The sequence below is a fragment of the Anomaloglossus baeobatrachus genome (assembly GCF_048569485.1).
Source record: "Anomaloglossus baeobatrachus isolate aAnoBae1 chromosome 5 unlocalized genomic scaffold, aAnoBae1.hap1 SUPER_5_unloc_4, whole genome shotgun sequence".
Taxonomy (NCBI): Eukaryota; Metazoa; Chordata; class Amphibia; order Anura; family Aromobatidae; genus Anomaloglossus; species Anomaloglossus baeobatrachus.
This window is the reverse complement of record NW_027441808.1, coordinates 725,995-748,627: the sequence shown is the minus strand read 5'-3', so window position 1 is coordinate 748,627 and position 22,633 is coordinate 725,995. Positions and strand designations below refer to the sequence as shown.

Sequence of the window (22,633 nt, the reverse complement as noted above, 5' to 3'; positions counted from 1 at the left end):
TGTGAGTGTAACTTGTGTTAATAAAAGCTAATGCCAATTAGGATCCTCGTTCAATGAAAGGAATATTGCCATGTAGGATTGCTCCACGTTCCATTGGAGTCCTTCCCTCCATAAATCTGAAGCCAATTTTTGTGACCCAGGTTCAATAATTTTTTTCGTTATTCCCTTTAATTTTATGTAATTGTATATACTGTATTGTTTTGTTCCCCTTTGTAATATCTTTTGTATATTTTATGAACACTGCTTACTTTTCTGATTATCTAAAATTTAATAGCTTCATTCCTCTTACTCTATATATTGCATCCCGAAGCCATACGCTACCTGTAACATGTGTCCAATTGGCCTGTATAAGCGATTGGTGGTGGCAGCTAGCAGTAGTTCCTTTTGTTATTGTGGAGTTGGCAGTGACTGTATCAAGATGTAGATATATTCCATGAGATAGAAAAGGTTGTATATATACTATACCCTCACTGTGAGCTCCCCAATAATCGGCCTAGTAGTGGAAACAGTCATGGCCTCTTCCGTTAAGCGTCGGTCAATTGCATAATTATCCTGACAATTGGGGGCAGCAGCGTGCTGTTTTGTGACATCTTGTATCAAACGTTTTTCTGTTTGGGGGACTATGGTTATCCATTGTGAAATTTAAGGAATAATTTACATATGATTGTGTGAAGGTCCATGAATAAGGAGTATTTATCTATGGTATTTGTGGGACAAATCAAGAGTATTTTAGATAGCACAATAGACTACATTTCCAAAAGTTAATAGCAAAATAAATAAAAAATTAGCACGATTATTATTGTCATTTAGTTGACATAATTTTTTTCCTTAGTTTAGCTAAATAGATGTTTATCTGGCAGTCATTTAAATGGAATTTGTCACTGGGTTTTGCTATCTCATCTCAGAACAGCATGATGTAGGGGCAGAGACCCTGATTCCAGCGATGTGTCACTTCCTTGGCTGCTTGCTGAAGTTTTGATAAACATCAGTTTTATCTGCTTAAGATCTACCAGTTCTCCGAAATGCTGCTGTGCATAAACCCACCCACACCATTGATTGACAGCTGTGTACAATGAGCATAGACAGAAAGCTGCCAATCATGGGTGGGGCAGGGGTATACAGATCTAATGGAGATCGACAATACATGGTAGAAGGTTTACTAGTTCTCTAGTGATAATCCCCTAGTGGTAATACAGTGATTTTATTAAAACTACAGAAAGCAGCCCAGTAAATGACACTTCAGAGTCTCTCTCTGTCACAGCGTTTGGCTGCGTAAAATGCTCCCTGACTTTCTATTTTTACTGCTGTCTGAATTCATTGTACTAGGTATCTCCTCTGTTGGGTTTTCATTCTTTTCCCCGTTAGGACCTAAGGGAACTCTTCTTCCCTTCAGTTGCTAATAATCTGTATTTTCCCTTGGGTTTAAATAGTCTCATGTTCCCTGGACTTGTGCTGGTGATATTCAGTTCCTTCACAAGCTCTGGATGCAAGCAGGTGGCTTGCATGCATCAGTAGGATCTTTGTTGCTCTTTACTGAACTTTTTACTGAGTCGTCTAGAGATAAGTTGTTTGTTGTTTTCCCTTGTTCGTTATCCCTGTGTATCCTTTAGTGGTCAGTGGGGTTGACGAAAAGCTCATCCCATCCGTTCTCTATTTAGGGCTCAGATCAGGGTCAGCCTAGGGTCAGGTATGCCGCTTGGTGCATAGGTGTGGAATCTATCTAGGGTGGTGAGGGAACTCAGTGCCCAGTGGTAGGCTTAGTCAGGGGTCACCATCTCCCCCTTCCATAGGCACAGGGTTTCTCTTCCCTTTCGCCGTTCACTCGGTACTTCACCGAACCTAGCGTGACACTATTTTTACATTATTCTGATTATTGATTAAGTAGTAAACCAAATTCCATTAAATTCTCAAAACCTCAGCATAGGTATCATAAATGTTACTTGCTCTTCATCAAGAGATAGGCCCCTTTTCAGTTCTGGTCTCTTCTACACCCATAATCTAAACTGTAATAAAGGTTTGTGGGCAGAGATGAGTGAACCTGAATAGTAAAGTTCAGTGACTTTATACAAAAAAATCAGTGTTAAGGCCGCTTTACACGCTGCGACATCGCTAGCCAATGCTAGCGATGTCGAGCGTGATAGCACCCGCCCCCATCGCTACGGCAGCGTCACATGCACATACCAGCTCTGCGACGTCGCTGTGACCGGCGAACTGCCTCCTTTCTAAGGGGGCGGTTCGTTCAGCGTCACAGGGACGTCACAGTAGCGTCACCGAACCGCCGCCCAATGGAAGTGGAGGGGCGGAGATGAGCGGCCATAACATCCCGCCCACCTACTTCCTTCCTCATTGCGTGCGGCCGCAGGTAAGGTGAGGTTCCTCGTTCCTCCGGTGTCACACGTTGCGATGTGTGCTGCCACAGGAGCGACAAACTACTTCGTACACCGATCAGCAGCGATATTCGAGAATAGGGGGGCATGTCACCGATGAGCGATTTTGACCGTTTTTGCGACGATTCAAAATCGCTTATAACTGTCACATTCAAAGACCTCGCTAAAGCGCCCGGATGTGCGTCACAAATTCCGTGACCCCAAAGAGATCGCTTGAGCGATGTCGCAGCGTGTAAAGCCTGCTTTAGAGTTCGGAGTTCGGGTGCTTTATGTATCCTAACCACTCGATCTAGCATCGGTGTGCTCAGGTAAACTCAGTGCTCGTCCTAGTGCGAGCTGCTTGCAGTGTGTGTGTGACTTTCACGGGGAGGTAAAAACATCGTTATAGGATGTATTGTGCACAAGGAAAAAACCCTCCCTCCCCTGGTAATAAATACTCTGTTAATGGCTGGATGCATGTGGACGGAGACCCAACTGCCCAATCAGTGACTTCTAACGGGGTTCAGGACAAGCCCGGTTCCCGAACTGAACTTTATCTAAAGTCCGACTGAAAAAGCCAAACCCGAACTTCAACGGGTCCGCTCATCTCTATTTGCGGGTAGCCCCACAAAAAAACAATCCCTTTGGATATCAGACAGATAAAATCCTTCCAGTTTTTTTTATTACAACAATTATCTTTTGTAAAAGGGATCGCTTTTAAAACATAAAGGGCCCAATTTATGCGGGGGCCACTCTTGATGGATGAAGTGGTGCATGCCTCTTCATGAATCTGGAGCATTTGACGAGTGGCATGTGCCTCCTTGTACCATGCTAGAAATATTACTCCCATCAGGGACTGGAGTGAGATTTCTGGCATAGGGAACACCACAGCTCATCATGAATTTAAGGAGCTGTGGTGTCACGTTCTGTCCCACCCAAACTCTGCCAATTTTGGAGTGAAAATGGCAAAATCTGCCAAAATTTGAGAAATATGAATTGATTAAAATTTTTGTGACTTTTCAAAGCTTGTGTAACTTTTTTTGGCATAAAAGCTTTGATAAACTGGGACCAGAGTGTCTTAACAACTTCCACATATCTAGGATGCAGAATGCGATTCACTTCTTCCTTGTCACAGCTGGGAATAGAAGCTATACCAGCTGTATATTACAATACAAATGGAAAGGGAAAAGAATGCCCTATCACTAGGGAAAGGGGGAAGTGGTGACCCCTGGCAATAACCTGCAGCTCACCCTCACTGCCCTCACCAACCCTATACAGGTTCTGCACCTATCGCCGAGTAGGAATACCTCACCCTAGGCAAACCCTGATCTGGGCCCTAAGTAAGAATGGTAGGTATGAGCTCTTCGTCAACACCACTAATGCTAAGGGAGACAAAAGGAAACAATACAGGGGAGACACAAATCATACCACCTGAGCCCAGGTAGATAGCAAACGTCAAACACTTATCTTAGGAGTAGCTACCACAGAAGTCTGTGGAACAACAAGAGGAAACGACTGCTGCAAACCACAGCCAGGAACAACTATAAACCTCACCCAAAGCACCCCAGGGTGAGGATTATAAAGGAAGTCAGAGGCTCGCAACAGAGTAAAAACTGACAGTTTCCCAGAGTTATAGAGTCCGCTGCTGTACAAACAGAAAACTGTCAGTTAACAACACGTTCTGCAAATCTCTGGGATTTTCCAACATTTCTGCCATTGGATTCCAGCCGTGATAACTCTGTGACATCCCCTCACTATTTTTGTGCTAAATGCCTACAGCTCTGCCTCAACTTCTGAGGTTCTGAGGCAAAATCATAACATCTAAACAATAGAGAAAGACAGACATGACGAATATACATTTACCAGCATTTATTAACAAAACAAGTTTAGAAATGCAATTATATACAATATAATATACTTATGAGTTCCTATCTCCAATCTGGGACTGCGCTTTTTAGTAATTAAAGCAGTGGGAAACCTGAGATTAGTGAATTATCTAAATATAATCCAGTATCAAAACCTTTCACAAATGTTCATAAAGGCTCTCGAAATACCCAACTTAAGTTACTAGCAAAGTGGAGCTCGAATTTCCATTTTGTGGGATCTTAGTATGCAGGGCGGGATCCCACAAATCTCTGCGGCTGCTCTAAGCACGAGAAATTGCTCTCTCAACTAATCTAGCGTGGTCACATACTTTTTAAGGTTTTACTGAACTGCTTAAGAAGGATGCCACAGAGCTGGGGTCGTAGAGCTGACTCTTCCACTGTGAGTGATCACTGAGGGTTGTGGGATCTCACAACCTGAAAGTTCCTTTTGGGGACATTAGGAACACTTCCAAAAGTTTTGGTACTGGATTATTTTTTAAAAAATTCACTAATCTGTGGCTCTTCACCGTTTTAGTAAATAATAAAGGCAGGCACAGATTTGTTATAAGCATATTTAAATGGAAAGTCATCAAACACATTGCACTAGAAACTGGGGGATATTACCCTCGTAACAGTGTCAGCAGCAGAACCCCCCATAACAGTGCATCATGACCACATTCTTATGGTTTGAAAAATACGATAAGTTTAAAAAGAGAGAAAATGGTTCTTTCCCTCACCAATTCTTACTTGAACAATTGTAGCTGATTTTTGGATAAAACCCTTTGAATTATAGTACATTATGATGGTTTCTCCCATGTGACTCATCTGACAACAGAACCTGATTAATGTTGAAAAACATTTGACAAATTCTGAAAGCAAGAATGGCTGCTCCGCTCTGTTGGTTTTCTGATGGTCGGCAAGACTTGATTTACCAGTTAAACATTACAATTATTCACAACATGAAAAAGGTTCCTGCCCTGTGCGGCTTCTTAACATGTTTAACAAAATTTGATTTCTGAAAATTACATTTTCCACATTCAGAACATAAAAATGGTTTATTTTGTGTGATTTTTTTGATGGTCATCACGATATGATTTCCTAGTAAAACATTTACCACATTCTGAGCATGAAAACGGCTTTTCCCCTATGTGATTTGTCTGATGTCTAATAAGGTGTGATTTCCGAATAAAACATTTCCCACACTTTGAACATGAAAATGGCTTCTCCCCTGTGTGACTTTTCTGATGTCTAACAAGGTGTGATTTCTGAAGAAAACATTTCCCACACTCTGAACATGAAAATGGCTTTTCCCCGGTGTGACTTGTCTGATGTCTAACAAGGTGTGATTTCCGAATAAAACATTTCCCACACTCTGAACATGAAAATGGCTTCTCCCCTGTGTGACTTTTCTGATGTCTAACAAGCTCTGATTTCCGAATAAAACATTTTCCACACTCTGAACATGAAAATGGCTTCTCCCCTGTGTGAGATCTTTGATGCCAAAGAAGATATGATTTCCGAATAAAACATTTCCCACATTCTGAACATGAAAATGGCTTCTCCCCTGTGTGAGATCTTTGATGCACAAAAAGATCTGATTTCTGAATAAAACATTTCCCACACTCTGAACATGCCAATTGCTTCTCCACTGTGTGATTTTTCTGATGTCTAACAAGGTCTGATTTCTGAATAAAACATTTCCCACACTCTGAACATGAAAATGGCTTCTCCCCTGTGTGAGATCTTTGATGCCAAACAAGATATGATTTCCGAATAAAACATTTTCCACACTCTGAACATGAAAATGGCTTCTCCCCTGTGTGAGATCTTTGATGCCAAACAAGATATGATTTCCGAATAAAACATTTCCCACATTCTGAACATGAAAATGGCTTTTCTCCTGTGTGATTTTTCTGATGTCTAACAAGGTCTGATTTCTGAATAAAACATTTCCCACACTCTGAACATGAAAATGGCTTCTCCCCTGTGTGATTTTTCTGATGTCTAACAAGCTCTGATTTCCGAATAAAACATTTTCCACACTCTGAACATGTAAATGGCTTCTCCCCTGTGTGAGATCTTTGATGCCAAACAAGAGATGATTTCTGAATAAAATATTTCCCACATTCTGAACATGAAAATGGCTTCTCCCCTGTGTGAGATCTTTGATGCACAAAAAGATCTGATTTCTGAGTAAAACATTTCCCACACTCTGAACATGAAATTGGCTTCTCCCCTGTGTGACTTTTCTGATGTTTAACAAGGTTTATTTTCTGAATAAAACATTTTCCACACTCTGAACATGAAAATGGCTTCTCCCCTGTGTGGCTTTTCTGATGTCTAACAAGGTTTGATTTCCGCATAAAACATTTCCCACACTCTGAACATGAAAATAGTTTCTCCCTTGTAGGAGCCGTTTCATGTTCCACATCCTTTCTGTAACTTTTATTTTGCTTACAATTCTGTGATAAATCGTAATTTTGGACTTGTTTGAAAAGATCAGATGATAAAGCTTTCCGAGGAAGGACTGGAGGTATATCTGGGACAACAGCATGCTCTTCATATGTTTCATGTGTGGTAGTTTGATCATCTGTTTTAAATTCTGAAGATATATTTCCATGTGAACTCCTGATACAGTCATCTGTTAAAAACAAACACAATGTTATTATTTTTTAATTATATAATTTTGAAAGTACATTTATTTTTTTAAACCATATTATTAGAAATTAATTTAGGAAACAAATTATTCTGAATCTGTTTTCCAATTTCGAGATCTAAAGGGTACATTACACGCTGCGACATTGCTGGCGATGTCGAGTGCGATAGCACCCGCCCCCGTCGTTTGTGCAACTTTTGGTGATCGCTGCCGTAGCGAACATTATCGCTACAGCAGCTCCACACGCTTGTCAGCGACGTCGCTGTGACCGCCGAACAATCCCTCCCTCAAGGGGGAGGTGCGTTTGGCGTCAAAGCGACGTCACTGCGGCGTCACTAAGCGGTCGCCCAATAGAAGAGGAGGAGCGGAGATGAGCGGCCGGAACATGCCGCCCACCTCTGTCCTTCCTCATTGCCGGTGAACGCAGGTAAGGAGATGTTCGTCGCTCCTGCGGCGTCACACATAGCGATGTGTGGTGCCGCAGGAACGACGAACAACTTCGTACCTGCAGCAACAATATTAAGGAAAGGAGAGACGTGTCAACGATCACCGCTTTTGAACGATTTTGCGATCGTTGATCGTCGCTCCTTGGTGTCACACGCTGCGATGTCGCTACCGGCGCCGGATTTGCGTCACTAATGATGTGACCCCGACGATATATCAGTAGCAATGTCGCAGCGTGTAAAGCACCCTTTAGAGTTACATCTTCGTTAATTCGGATCTCCCATTCCTAGCACCAGTTCTCTGGAATGTGCTACAGTAAATATTCTGATTGATTGTCGCAATGTGACTGTAGGATAATAAGGGACAGGGAGCTCCTATACTTTCCCTCATGCTAGGAAACCGTAGGCTATCCCTAACCACTGGATTACCCCCGAACGTGGAAGGAAGGGGCAGGAGTATGATGGAAATAAAGATTAAGACAGACAGGAAAACCAAAATTCAGACACATTGCAAACTCACAGAAATAAACAGTGTGAGACTAAGGAGAAAAGCAAAAGCATTAAGGCAGAAACAAAAAGACAACAAGGGTTAACACCACAACTGCTCACAGCAATAATGCACAACAACCACTAGTTTGTACCACAACACCTCACCAGACCTGTATAGGTAAACTATAGCTGGCATTAATGGAATAGTCCAGCCAGCATATACAGAAGGGGAGCAAATGATACTGGCTCCATTACAGCATGTAATCAAATACATTAACAAGGAGCTCAGCAGATAATAACTCTTGCTAGTCTTACTAAGTATGTGGTTCGACGCCTGCGTCTCCCTGCACTGCTCACAAACATCATAGAAATTAGCAAGCAGAGTGCCAGAATCTGTAATTTCCACAGATCCTGATGCCACCATGACAGTTGGTGATGCCTGCAAGCATCTCGTTGTGACATTGATGCACAACATAGACAATTTCGGCCATGGCCTAGCAGAGCATGGTGCTGGTCACATAATCCAGGAGCTCTGACAACTTCAGGCGGTGAAGTGGCTCACACATCTTACCGGCAGTTCCTTCAGCGGTGAATCTTTCTCCAGGCACTCAGTATCACCCTGGGATCAGATGAGGCGGTCCAAAACCAGGCTCCGGAGCTCCCCCAGAAAGGTATCTGACTTCTTTGCCAGAGGCTCCGGGCTGGAGAGGATTTCTAAGATGGCTGCTGCCTCCCCTCATGCTGCAAAGTCTGCAGGGCCTGCACGCTCTGCTACTTCCTCTGTCTCAAGCAGAGGAAGCTCCATGGAGACTGCGGGCACTGTGGAAATGGTAAGCCTTGATAACCAGCCTGTCACAAAGGAGGAAATGAAATCCCTCTTTGCAGCTTTCAGGAAATCTATGCAAAATGATATAAAGAGCATGTTGGCAGAGCTGAAGGGGGAAGTTAGAGACATAGGGAACCGCAGAGATCATTTGGAGAACAAAATGGAGGAGTTAACAGGGTTCCACAATGCCCTGATAGATGAGCATGAGGAGCTTAAAGCTGAAGTCTGCAAGTTAACATCTAAAATGCTGGACCTGGAGGACAGATCCAGGAGAAACAATGTTAGAATAAGAGGAATACCAGAAGAAGTACATGATAAAGATTTGCTCCCCCTGTTACAGGACTTTATTCAAGCTGTTGTGCCTGAATCAGAAGGGAGAGATATCTTAGTGTACCGGATCCACAGAATCCCTAAGCCTCAAGGACTTAACCCTTCGATTCCCAGAGATACTATTGCCTGCATTCACTTCTATAAATCAAAGGAGGCCTTCCTGCTTGGTTTAAAGAAGAAACCTTCCCTGCCAGACAGATTTGCTCGCCATTCGGTGTTCCCTGATCTCTCAGCTGGCACGTTTGCGAGGAGAGAATTCACCCCATTTACAAAGATTCTACGGGATAAAGGCACTATATATCGTTGGGGTTTCCCTATCAAGCTCATTGTCAGTAAAAATGGTAACACTCGGGTTTGCTTCTCTACTGCGCAACTTGGAAAAGTGTTTGAGGACTGGGATATTCCACCCCCTCCGCCATCTACCTTGGATAAAGATTCACCCCAAAACAGGAGAATTAACCCTGAATGGTTTAAAGCTTGAAGTTCCCATAACTTTCGCCTTTTGAGGTCGTGGTCTCCATTTTTCTGGATTTTTTTTTGGTTTCTACAGAGGGTGCTGGCTACTAAAGTTTGTGGCCGCATCCAGCCCACCTGCAGTTCCTGCCCCACGAGCGTCTTTTTTTCGCTCTTACTGTTTTGAGTGCTTGTCAGTCCTTGTGTAGCTTCGTCATGTTATGTGAGGAGCAACTTGTTTCTCAGTTTTTCTTTAATTGTTATGTCATGTTATTTGTTGATGGGTCTTGCCTGTTTGTACCATTTCTTTCTGCAGGATTAATACTCCAAAGGAAGCAGATTCTCGGCTATTACAGCCACTTCTGGCCTTACATACCATGGGTTTAAAGGTATTGTCTCTAAATGTAAAGGGATTAAATTCTCCGCATAAAAGGTCATGGGTCTGGAAGGAGGTAAGAAAGGCGAGAAGTGATGTTTTGTGCATTCAAGAATCACATTTATTAGCCCAGGATAATGGTAGAATGAAAAATGTTAATTATCCTCATCAGTTTTTTGGCCAATAAGGTCCACAAAAGGGCAGGTGTAGGAATCCTCATTAAAAGCTCTGTAGCCTTCCAGCTTGAAAGGGTGGCGGGGGACATTGAGGGGAGATATGTTATTTTAATTGGTCTACTAAACAATGTGCAATTCACTATTGCTTCAGTGTACGCTCCCAATGTGGGCCAATTAAAATTCATACATAAATTTTTGGAGTCTTTTAGGGGAGTGGCAAAGGGTTCCTCGGTGATATGCGGAGACTTTAATGTCCCTATGTGTAAATCCCTAGATTGTTCCCACCAAGCCGCGGCCAGAAAAGAGATGGGCCACCTGATCCGTGAGTTTCGTTTTCATGATATATGGCGATATGCTCATGCAGGAGAGAGAGACTACTCTTTTCACTCCCTAAGGTTTAATACCTACTCTAGAATAGATTATATCTTAGTAGATGATTTGTTACTGTTGGGATGTGAAAAGGTTAACATTGGCCCCATTACGTGGTCAGACCATGCGCCCGTTATGTTAACAATTTCAGAAGAGGGTCCTACCCGGTCTCCTTCCAAATGGAAACTGAATGATTATATTCTCACTAACCAAGATACCAGCGATGAAATCGCTCAGCAATTAAAATAATTTTTTGCCATTAATGATAATCAAATGGTCTCGGATGAAACTCTTTGGGCAACCCATAAGGCCTTTGCTAGAGGTGTCCTCATCAAAACTGCAGCAATGGAGAAAAGGAAAAGGTTAAAAGCATTTAATGATATTTTGTTTAAACTCCAGCTCCTAGAAAGGGCAAACAAGGCCCACCCCTCTGACATTTTCCTTGACTCTATTAGAGGTCTAAGAGATCAGCTGAGATCATTTATGCTGTATTCCTAAGAAAAAAAATCTAAAAAAGCTTAAATCCAAATTCTATAGCTTGGGTGATAGAGCCGGTAGGGTCCTAGCAAGTCATTTGAAGAAATGGGAGGCTCGGATGGCCATTCCCTTTTTGATTAAGCACGACGGGTCCAAAGTTTTAAACCCTACTCATATAGCTAGTGAGTTTAAAGAATACTATTCCCAACTATATAATCTCGTCAGATCCTAAAACACACCAGCCCACGAAGGGTGAAATTTCTTCTTTCCTTGCTAAACTAAATTTGCCCAAACTTTGACCCCATGGCTCTGGCTGCTCTTAATGCCCCCCTTCCTGAGGAGGAAGTAGTTTGGGCTATTAATTCCTTTAAGAGACTTTCTGCCCCCGGGCCAGATGGTTTTTCTACTTCTTACTACCGCCAGTTTGCGCACATCTTGGCTCCACTTTTGGTTAGAACGTTCTCACTATGGAGGGAATCATCTGATATCCAGTCTGAAAGCTAGGCTGCGACAATCACTACTATTCCTAAACCGGGGAAGCCTCTAACCTCTCCTGGTAACTTCAGACCTATCTCTCTTTTGAATTGTGATGTGAAGTTATATGCAAAAGTCTGGGCTAATAGACTCCTCTCAGGTTTGCCGGCCCTGGTCTCCCCTGACCAAGTGGGATTTGTCCCAGGGAGGCAGGCTATAGATGGCACTAGAAGAGTGATTGATTTGATGGATTTTCTTGAGTCCAGTGGTACCACCGGTGTATTCCTGTCTCTAGATGAGGAAAAAGCGTTTGACAGGGTACACTGGGACTATGTGGATGCCGTTTTGGACACATTTGGTTTCTCTGGTAATATAAAGGGTGCTATTATGGCCTTATACAAAAAAACAAATGCTTCGGTCTGTGCAGCAGGCTTCTATTCTGATAGATTTGACCTGACTAATGGGACCCGCCAGGGTTGCCCCCCTTCTCCTATAATTTTTGCTTTAGTCATGGAGCCCCTGGCGGAGTCCATTAGGCTCAACCCGGAAATCTCTGGAGTTAAAATAGGCCCTGTAGAACATAAGATCGGTGTATATGCAGACGATGTAATACTTTCTTGCACTGATAGTGAAAGATCATTGATAGGGATCAAAAAAGCTCCACTTGAATTTTCTAAGATTTCATATTACAAGCTAAACGAAGGAAAATTGGTTCTCTTCTCAGTTAATGTTCCACCATCTGTTAGAGATAAAATCTCCTCACTTGTCTCATATACTTGGGCCCAGGATGGCTTTTCGTACCTAGGACCAAGGATTTGTAAACTTTCCAATATTGTCAAACAGAATTTTAATACGCTGCTTGATTCCATTCGAAAGGACATAGACAATCAAATACATTTACCCCTTTCCTGGATGGCGCGCATTCAGATAGTTAAGATGATGTTCCTACCAAAAATTATTTATTTATTCCGCTGTCTTCCCTTGAGGTTCCCCAAGAGGTTTCTCTCTCTTCTGCAGGAAGTTGTGAGCAGATTTATTTGGGCAGGAAAGAAACCTAGGGTTGGTATGTCTACCTTATTTTATAGTTATTCACATGGTGGTCTAGGGGTCCTGAATTTTTATTTGTACCATAAAGTAGCAGTTCTAGAGGCGTTAAGTGATATGATGATTCTAGTACTCACAAATGGGTGCTTGTGGAGAAATAATTGACCCCGCGTGGTACTTTGAGATTTCTACTGGAGGCGCGAGTACTTAGTTCCTTTGCCCCCTCTCTTCCCCTGCAGACAATGAAAGTGGCATTTTCTTACTGGTCTGATCTGGTCTCTTCTCGTCAGGTGATTAAATTTGAGTCTATCTCCATTAGAGCCTTGGAGCTTCATGCGGATGGCCTCGTGTTAGGCAATTGGGTGATGAGTGGTATTATGGTCATGAAAGATATCCTCTTAATTCAGGAGTTGAAACCTTTCTCTGTCCTAATGGATGAATCTGGCCTTCACAGAAATAACTTCTACCAGTATCTGCAAATTCAGCATTTTTATAAATTCATGTGTATTTCCCTTATGCTGCCATAATGCTGTTTGCTCGCCAATACAGCATTTTTTTAGTTCCTCCTCCTCTCAAAAACACGGCCACTCGGTAGTATATAAAGTGTTTAATTCCCCCGGTAATGGTCCTAAACAAGCGTATATGAGGCGCTGGGAAAGGGGCTCTTGCTTTCTCCTCAACCCCAGACCAATGGTGGTCCGCTTCTGGCGACCTGCAGAAATATTCCTCCTGTATCAATCATCTTGAGCAGCTTAAGAAAGTTCACTTTGACTGGTACTACACCCTGCTGAAGATTTCTAAATTCCGTGGTGCCTATCCCCAATCCTGCTGGAAGGGCTACTCGGGTGTTTGATCCCTAAGGCACATGTGGTGGGATTGCCCGCTCATCCGGCCTTTTTGGGAAGAAGTGTCTAACATTATTACCTCAGTTACAGGCCTGGCTGGAAGTTTGAGCGGTCCGCTAGCGGTTTTGGGGATCGGTTTACATATATTCCCTGGCGATTTGAGACCAATTGTATCACACATTCTAATAGCAGCACGTATGTGTTTGGCAGACTACTGGAGAGAAATAACTATCCCCACTAAATTGGAAATTATCCAAAAAATCAATAAACATTACCGATACGAGCTCGTTCTGACCTCAGATCTGTTTACGAAAAATAAAATAAGGAATCGTTGGTCCCCCTGGGCGATGTCCAAATTCTTGTCCTTCCAGTCCTGACTGGTGGACCTGTAATCTTATTACCTATCATCCCTACCATTGCTTCCTATGTTGCAAATTGTATGCCCTAACCCTACTATGCAGAACCGGTGGTGGACCCGAGAAAGCACCCCTAGAGGTGCGAAACGGTACCGTCGTGCTCTGTGCCCCCTCACCTCCCCTATGTTGTCTCACCTGTTTGCATGAAGCAACATTAAAATTTTTCACACCGCAGAGTGCTGCCGATCTTACTTTTTTAGATGCCAAATATTTAATGGGCTTGTCTGGGACTGTAACATTGATGGCCTATCCTTAGGCTTTGTAACCAAAGCAGGTAGCAGGGTCTTGCTGTCTGTGTAGATAAACATTAGGGCTCCAATTCATCAAGATCAGCGATGTACACTGAATATTGATGTCAGGGACTGGCATGAGATTTCTGGCATAGGGAACATCACAGTTTGTTATGAATTAGAGAAGCGGTGGCATCACACCCTTCTTCTGGCCAAGCTCTGCCCATTTTGGCAAAGCTGGTTAAAAGTGCCATGAAACCTCTAAAAGTTGAAAAGTTGCACAATTTATTTTTTGTAGAGTCATTTATTATTGACTGTAGAATGGCTATGATGTATCAATGTTTGGAATCAGCGGTACAAAAGGATGTTGATGAAATAGAGAATCATGACTGTAAGTCACTAGAGTGTTAATAAGTGATGAGAAAACCGTCCAATGTAAAAACAACAACGGTCATCGTAATCAAAGCAAACAAGAGACTATAACAATATAGCTCTGCAGTGCAGCCAGGCCAACCATCTGTCTTTATAAAATCCTTCTCCGGTCTTCTTTCCAAGCTTATTGAGCAATTCACTGGAGGCAAAAAGGGGGTCCCAATTTCATTGCAACATCCATGTCTTCCTTAGATGCATGACCTCTTTCATGAAGATATACGAATTTCATTAGGTATGGTACCAGAAGATGGTTAACAATGAATCCTGGGGTGTCCTTACATGACACAGGCATCTTTCCTAGTGCTTTACTGAAGTCCATGAGAGAGTCAGAAGTCGTTTGGCTAGTCATTGGTGTTTTAATGACCTCCACCAGCGTCATCATTGGTATTGGATTAAAGAAATGCGGCCCTCCGAACTAATCCTGCCTAGTTGTGGAGTTGGCTATGTCAGTTATTGGCAATGAGGAAGTGTTGCTGGCAAATATGGTGTGTTCTGGTGCAAATTTGTCCAGTGTCTTCATTAGTGCGTTTTTCACTTCCAAGTTTTCTATTATGGCTTCCAACACCAGATCATTGCTGTGCACCACGGCCGCTGGGTCTGTGCTTGTGCTGAAGTTTGAGAGGGTTTTGCTGATGAACTGTGGAGCAGCTCAGGCTTGTCTGCAAACATCTTCTTGGTGACCCTTTTCAAGCTGTCTTCAATACTTTTGGCAAACTTTTTCAAGATGTTATCAGTCTGGTCCACTAAAACAACAGTGTGTCTGGTTGCTGCAGCTACCTGCGCTATCCTGGCACCCATCAGACCTCCTCCAATCACAGTCACGTGCTTGAAAGTCAGCTTCTTCGCGGTGGCGAAGCCCATGGCGAGGCCATGTCTGCTTGTACTTCTGGGAGCTGAAGTACATGCGAGTGATGTCAGCACAGCGCGCCGTGATAATTTAGTCGCACAATCTTTTTTCACAACTCTGTGTTGCACAAAAAAATAGATTGAAAAGTGATTTCTGACAGAATTCTGGCATAATTGCTTTGAAGAATCAAAGGTCTAGGTGTCAAATGTCCTTCTATAGGTGTCTCCAATCCTTCCAGGGTAGTTTGCCAGTAGTTAACATTCTCTAAAGCAATAATTTTATTAGATATTTTTTAGCAGTTTAAAAATTTGGTATTTCAGTGTGCAGCTGTAACTCTTTTTTTTTTTTCTATTATCTAGCTATACACACCCACACCCACACACACCAGCCTGTCTCCTCTTCAGCTTTATACCTTTTTGACATCACATCATGTGACCTTTGGTCACATGATGTGATGTCAAAAAGGTCCTTAAGCAGTCCTATAATCGGCATATAAACACTGGGGCGGCTAGGAGAATGGGGGCCCTGTGAAATTGCCCAGTTTGCTCTCCCTTTCCCCTAATGCCAGTCCAGCATGTCAGCCTGTGTCCTGTTCAGTTCTTTTAGACTCCTGCAATTAAGAGACCATTGGTTACATCATGTCACATGACTTCATCAAAGGTCCTTAAACATTCAGCTATCAAATACAACTGATGAGGTCCTTAAGAAACTGGGGTTCCAGAGAAATTGCACAGTTTGACTCCTCCCAACGCTGGCCCTGACTGTAACTAGGGCTTATTTTCTGGGAAACAGGGTATTCATGAACTCTCTGCAGGTCTTTCAGTTGCCTTTGTGACCCCCTGGACTAGCCAGGTAGTCACAGATAGACCCCCGCATTACACCTGTCCCCCAATAAGGTAACATCAGCCAACCATTAAAACCTAGCAAGAAGAGAATGGCACTTCCTATATATGCGTCTAGGAGATATTGGGGTGCACTTCAGGTTCCAAAGCCAAACAGTGAGAAGTATACAAGGCACTCCCAAGATGATTTGAAGAAATATTTATTCATGTGCGTAACAAAAACATTTTCGGTCCTATGTGGACCTTCCTCAGTAGCACATGTGTGAGGGAACACGCTGTGTGGGCTGTCAGACGCGGAATCCACCGCTGTATGGGGGCTGCCATGACAGGAAGGTCCACATAGGACCGAAAACGTTTTTTTTACGCACATGAATAAATATTTCTTCAAATCATCTTGGGAGTGCCTTGTATACTTCTAACCATTAAAACCTAGTCACCTCCCTCAGTGCTTGATGGACACACCAGGGGTGGAGCCAGGCGGTTGGCTACGCCCACCGAGGAGTTCAGAGAGCCTGAGGCAGGAAAACAGTTGAGTTTTAGGAGGGAGTCTGTGAGGAGTGAAGGAGAGTGGAAGCAGGCCTGTGTAGCAGGTCTGCAGCAGTCTGACAGGTGCCAGGTGTAAAAACCTTAAAATTAATACATCTAGTTATCAAATATGTTATAGTAAGACATATAAGTTCACAGTTCTGTTTATGTTGGAGGGCATAGTTTATTAATTAAGTTTTTATAAGGAATAAGTATTAAAATATCCATATTGAATATATATATATACTGAGCATGGAAGGATATATATAAATCCTTCCAGAAGCTTTCCGAAGTTTCCAGAAGGTTACGTAATATGGAACTATATTCAACTGTGTTCCACTAAACACCCTATATGGACTGAGCAGCTGGTATATAATACACGATGGAGGGGGCTACGGGGCGCTCCTCCACACTGCCTGCTGTGAGAAGACTTCAGTGCTGCAAGATATGACACGTTGTCCAGCCTAAGAGATGACATCTCCTGCATTGCCGTTCAGGAACCAAAGAAAGATGGGTAAAGACTTCCCATAGATCATTATGGACTAAATGAACTCTTAGCGTAATCTATCAAAGTATATTATTTTTCCTTTCTGTAACTGAACCCTGGCAACCATTTTTTTAAATAGATAAAATACATTTATTTTTTACATCTTTGGAAGTTCTTTCTTTCATGCGGCTTTTACGTATTTGACGAAAAATATATTTAAGAGTATATTTTTTAACATTTTGGTGAGCCACCCATTCGTGATTTTTTTTTGCATTTTTTGTTGTTCCTTCACTTTGCATAAGGGGGGACTGGACATATGCTTCCTGCAAAGGATCAGGAATCGACAATTTATAAAAAATCACGCAGAACCTAGGAAATACGTATAAGTCAAGTAGCATGAATGTTTTTTTTTAAATGAACTGTAAAGACTTTATAAAGCCACAGAAGTTAACTTTTGACGTATTTTTGAGCAAGAAAGATAGTGTCAGTCCATAAGAAGTATTGGACGGGTTGAACAAGGTGAATCAAGTCTTACAGGATCATCCATCAGATCATCTGATCATTTCAGGTAAGAAAATGGATTTTATCTCTTCATATGTTAAGCAAAGTAAACTTCAGTTCACTTATCCAGATATTTCTAATGTAGAAGAGATTTGGTTACGCTTTTATGAGGAGTGTGAACTTGAGAATTCACGTATAGAATGTGCAAGGTCTTTTAATAGAGAGAAACAGAAAATCAGAAATGTCTGTCATTTAGTCTATGATTTTCACAAGTTAATCGTAGAAAAGTGTAAAAATGGTGGAAATAGACAACCTGAATTGTCAGGAGAGTTAGTGACAGAGAAATCCAAAGACTGCTTAGAACCTGGTATGTCAGTCAGTGATATTGTGAATTCTGACTGTAATGTTGGCTGTAATTTTGTAAATCAGAATTTTGATAATGGCGGCAGACATGTGCTACGTAATCAAGGTCATTTTCAGGACACTGGGAAAGACGCAGGAAATGACGTAGAGAAGCCAGGAGGGGGAGGAGCCAGAATGGGAGATGTGCAGAAAGGACACGTGGAGAGAGAAAATGGCGACGATCAGTTTCTAAAAATAGAACAGGCCAAGTTAGGGATTACACTTAGAAAAAATTTATTGGACATATGCAAATTAATTCCCGCATATAATCCTAAAATACATGTTTGCAGAAATTCAGAGATATTTGAAACTTCCATCGAGAAGTTAAATTTAACCAATAGTGAGACGAATCAGTTATTCCGTATGTGGATACCTCAGCATTTCTTTAGACAATTGGCTTTGAAAAAGTTTTCTGACAATGAGACATTTGATTGTTCAAATGATAACGATCTCATAAGGCTGAAATATCTCATCTTCTGTGCAAGGAATGAATCTGATCCAAACTATGAGATGTTGAAGGAATTACAAATTGAACAAAATGAGAGTACGTTCTCCTTTATGTCCGTTTTTGAACGTTTGTATAGGGCGGTTATTCCAAATGTCGGATTGGATGGAATGATACGTTTATTCATCAAGAAATTTAATTTCCTTGACAATGCCGCCTGTGCAGTGGCATTAAATAAAAAGTCCCTATTCGAATGTACGACATTTATCGATTTTGTTAGAAATCGCCAAAGTCAATCAAAACAGAAATTAATTAATTCTGAAAAACCAACACAAAAACGGGAGAGTTTCCGTGAAAAACCAACAGTGTCTCCCAGATCCAAATATTTTTGTGACAAGATGTATGAAATTCGCAGGAACCTTCATGTGAATTATAAGTCATACACCCCCCCTCTTTCCTTGTCACCTTCAATGAAAGAGAAAAGTGTCACAAAATCTGATACCGATTATCTCAGACAAGCGATTTTTAAAAGCCCTGAAAGACAGAAACAGGTGTCTTGTGTAGATTCTCTCCCCTGGTCACTAGTGAAAGAAAAAAGGTCGTCCAGAGAATTTGATAGCCAGCGACAGCTGGGTGGTTTTTCAGAGAAAGATATTTTTTCTCATTTAAGGACAAAAATTGAGTTACAAAATAATTTCAATTCCAATTTTCTGGAAATTACTGTAATAAACCGAATCTTGCAAAAATTGAGGTTTGGTCTTTAGCTGGAAAAAAGGGGATTTCTGGATAAATTAATTTTGCTATTTGATAATCATAATTTTTCATATACAGTGAATATATATATATATATATTAAAGGTAGTGATAGTAAATCAAGGTCATATTTTCATTTAGTCAAATGATAGTTAATGTTATAAATTAATAATTTGATCTCTGTATATGAATAATAATATTTAAAATAAAATAATAAAAGAAAGTAACAGATTCTAAGTGTTTCATTTTTATCATAAATATGATAATAATTTTATTCTTTTATTTCCCTCAGAATTTATCAGTAAAAGCAGATTGATGAAGTATTAACTTTTTATTTATACATATGTTCTTGTCCTCAATCAGGTAACATATATTTTATTGGATAAGGTTAAACGCAAAAGCACGATTAATTAATAATTATTATTTTCTCAGGTACCAATTGCCAGAGTATTATTACTTTAATGTTTCTTTAATGAATATATATCTTCTTTAGAGTTATTAGAAATGTAATCTGAGCTTTGGAGTGTTATAAAACTGCTTGCTGTCTTGGAATGGTGTTCCTTGCACGTGACCAAAGCATGTGACTTGGTACTAAAGCTAAAAATAAATGTTTGTTCCATGGTCATATGTACAGTCTGTAATTCATTGGAATTTGTTTTTTTCGAGAAGTACTTCAAATTAGTAACATAATCTTTGAAATGCGCATAGAATAATTGGGAATACAGGGATTTGTGTCCGTCAATGTTTTTATGTGAAAGTATATGTTACAGTCTTGTGTGCATAGATGTGTCAATGAATGATTGATTGTTTGAGCAGCTGCTAAAGTCAAAGTATTTGGATCCAGAGAGAGAGAAAAAAAAAAAAAAGAGAATTTTTGTTTTAACTTAGAAGTTATAAGATATGTATGTATACTATATAGAATAAATAAGTTATAGTACATAAGTATAAATAATGAAGGAATTTATACAAGATATATATTTTAATTCTTAGACATATGTCTTTAGTATAGAGATATTAGGATTTTTTATTAAGGGTTTATTCTGAAGAGTTACATTCTAGAATAAGGTTATAACGTTTTGATTTTCTTATATCTTTTGTGTTAGTCACTTCTTTTATTTACATAGATTGGAAATCATTTTTCTTTTCAAATATGGAAGTGATAATTATAATATGGTCTTGAAGATATACAACACAAATTTTAATTTAATTTAATCTAAACATATTAATTTTTATAATATCATATTTCATGATATTGAAAGGGAGAGGTTTGGTCTCAATCACACATTTTATATTTGATAAATATATGTGTTTACAGGATACTTTAATAATTAATATTTCAAGTACAAAGGAAGAATTGGGAATAAAAAAATATATTTGAACTAAGAGAAGTGTATTATTTGCAAGGTTACATGACTTAATTATTTTTATTGGTTATTGATAGGTTTGGTAATTTTATAAGATACTGGTAATATTAAGGTTATCTGGTAACATTAAGGTTATGTATTATTAAAGACATAGGTGTTATATACATAGAAGGCCTTATTTTTATTTCAAGTTTTATTTTTATTCCGATTTTCATTTTTCTTTATTCCTATTTTTTATATTAATTATTATTTAATATTCACATTTTTAATCAAAATCTAAATTCTACAATTTTTATTTTTTCTTCAGATTTTAAATATCTCAATTGAGAAAACACTTCAATATTTAGTTCAGTAATATCTAATATAAGAATATTACTTTATTAAATATGAATCATATTAAAAGGGAAAAGTTCCACTTTTTTGGAAGAAAAGATACTTCCTTCATCATATATACAATTGTTTACTTTCTGGTAATACATTATTTTTATATTAATATGGATGAAATATTACTTATAGTTACACATTTCTTTATAGTAGGTTATTTAATAAATAATAGACAAATCAAATAAATTAAATTAGAGTAATAAAGATGGAAGATTAAGGTACATCTAGGTTTACCTTCCTATATTTACAAATAATATATATTATATTTTTAATCAATAATAATTTATAATGGGTATTGTTGTGTTTTGATGGTATCATCCAGTCTTTTCTAAAAGGTTATTTGCTTTGGTTTATAATTTACAAATGATCTAACTAATAAGCCACATTGTTGCTTTCATATTTATAATATGATACATGTTATAGGTACACAGTATATTATTTCATACTTTATATTATATTTTGGTTACATTCAACACATTGCCACCTATGGGTTTGGAAGGGTAATGCACCAATGACAAAAAAGGTCATTACAAGAAAATACTATTGTCTATACCATTATGCAGTATTTTATCATTCTGAGTATCAATTATATTAATACTTTTACGATAATGATAATAATGACATGGTATTATAGTATTAGAGTTATGATACGCTGTGACATTTATTAGTGATAGTTATTGCCATATTTGGTATCTAGATTAGGGAATGAATCAGTCTTCAATCAAGATTACAGAAGATAAAAAGACTTTAAAATTTTCCTAAAGTTAAAAGGAATTCTGCAAAAAGGTCCAAAAGGTAACGTCTCAAGTAAGACTGTGTAACATACAAAATACACTTACCGTGCTTGCATCTCAGAAACACAATGCTCCTATGATTCCAAGATGGACAATGACACATGGTCTGTGCATTAAGACCTCCCTAAAGTTACTAAGAAGAGCAATGACGTGTTAAAGTTAACCCCTGTCGTGCTGACCAAGAACGTCTTAACATCTGTTCCTGGGTTATTTGACAACAGGCAGCATGAAGGATAAAAGGTGACTAGTGTAAATCACACTGCACAGACATCAAAGACTTTTGCTATTCTTCTACATTCATGAACTATGGTTTATCAATATTGGCTATGGACTTTGCAATAAAAAATAAAGTTTATGGACTTTGATCTGACAATGATAAACGCAATATGGGACTGTATGAATTGGTAACCATTCATTTTTATCAAAAGATTTATTTCTAAGAGACTGTGTTTATGCCGGATTACATCGGAGATAAGAAGACATCAACTCAGAGGACATCATATGGTGACCGGATTTGGTTTTTTGCATTTCTTTTTAGGTCTAGCGAAGTATAGTTATATACATTTTTATATGATTGATCAGTCACAGCCTGTCATAACAGGAATCCACAATATTATATTATTGAACTTACAACATGAATAATGCAAATTAATTATTATTCATCATTATCATTGATATTAATCCATTATCGCCAAATAAGGAAAGAAGATTTGTTGTTTTAATGATGTATTAATTAATTTCGGGGTTATCCTACCCGCTTCAAGGGGGAATTGTAAAAACCTTAAAATTAATACATCTAGTTATCAAATATGTTATAGTAAGACATATAAGTTCACAGTTCTGTTTATGTTGGAGGGCATAGTTTATTAATTAAGTTTTTATAAGGAATAAGTATTAAAATATCCATATTGAATATATATATATACTGAGCATGGAAGGATATATATAAATCCTTCCAGAAGCTTTCCGAAGTTTCCAGAAGGTTACGTAATATGGAACTATATTCAACTGTGTTCCACTAAA

At 39.6% G+C, this 22,633-nt stretch overlaps 1 protein-coding gene across 1 annotated transcript in view; it reads right to left on the bottom strand.

Annotated features, from left to right (window-relative positions):
- The window catches only part of LOC142259249 (uncharacterized), a 216,046-nt gene that overhangs the window by 112,555 nt on the left and 80,858 nt on the right, over positions 1-22,633 (bottom strand). The window contains 2 exon segments of the mRNA XM_075331730.1: positions 5,265-5,292; positions 5,294-6,872. Of these exon segments, the coding sequence (XP_075187845.1) occupies positions 5,265-5,292; positions 5,294-6,872 (1,607 nt within the window).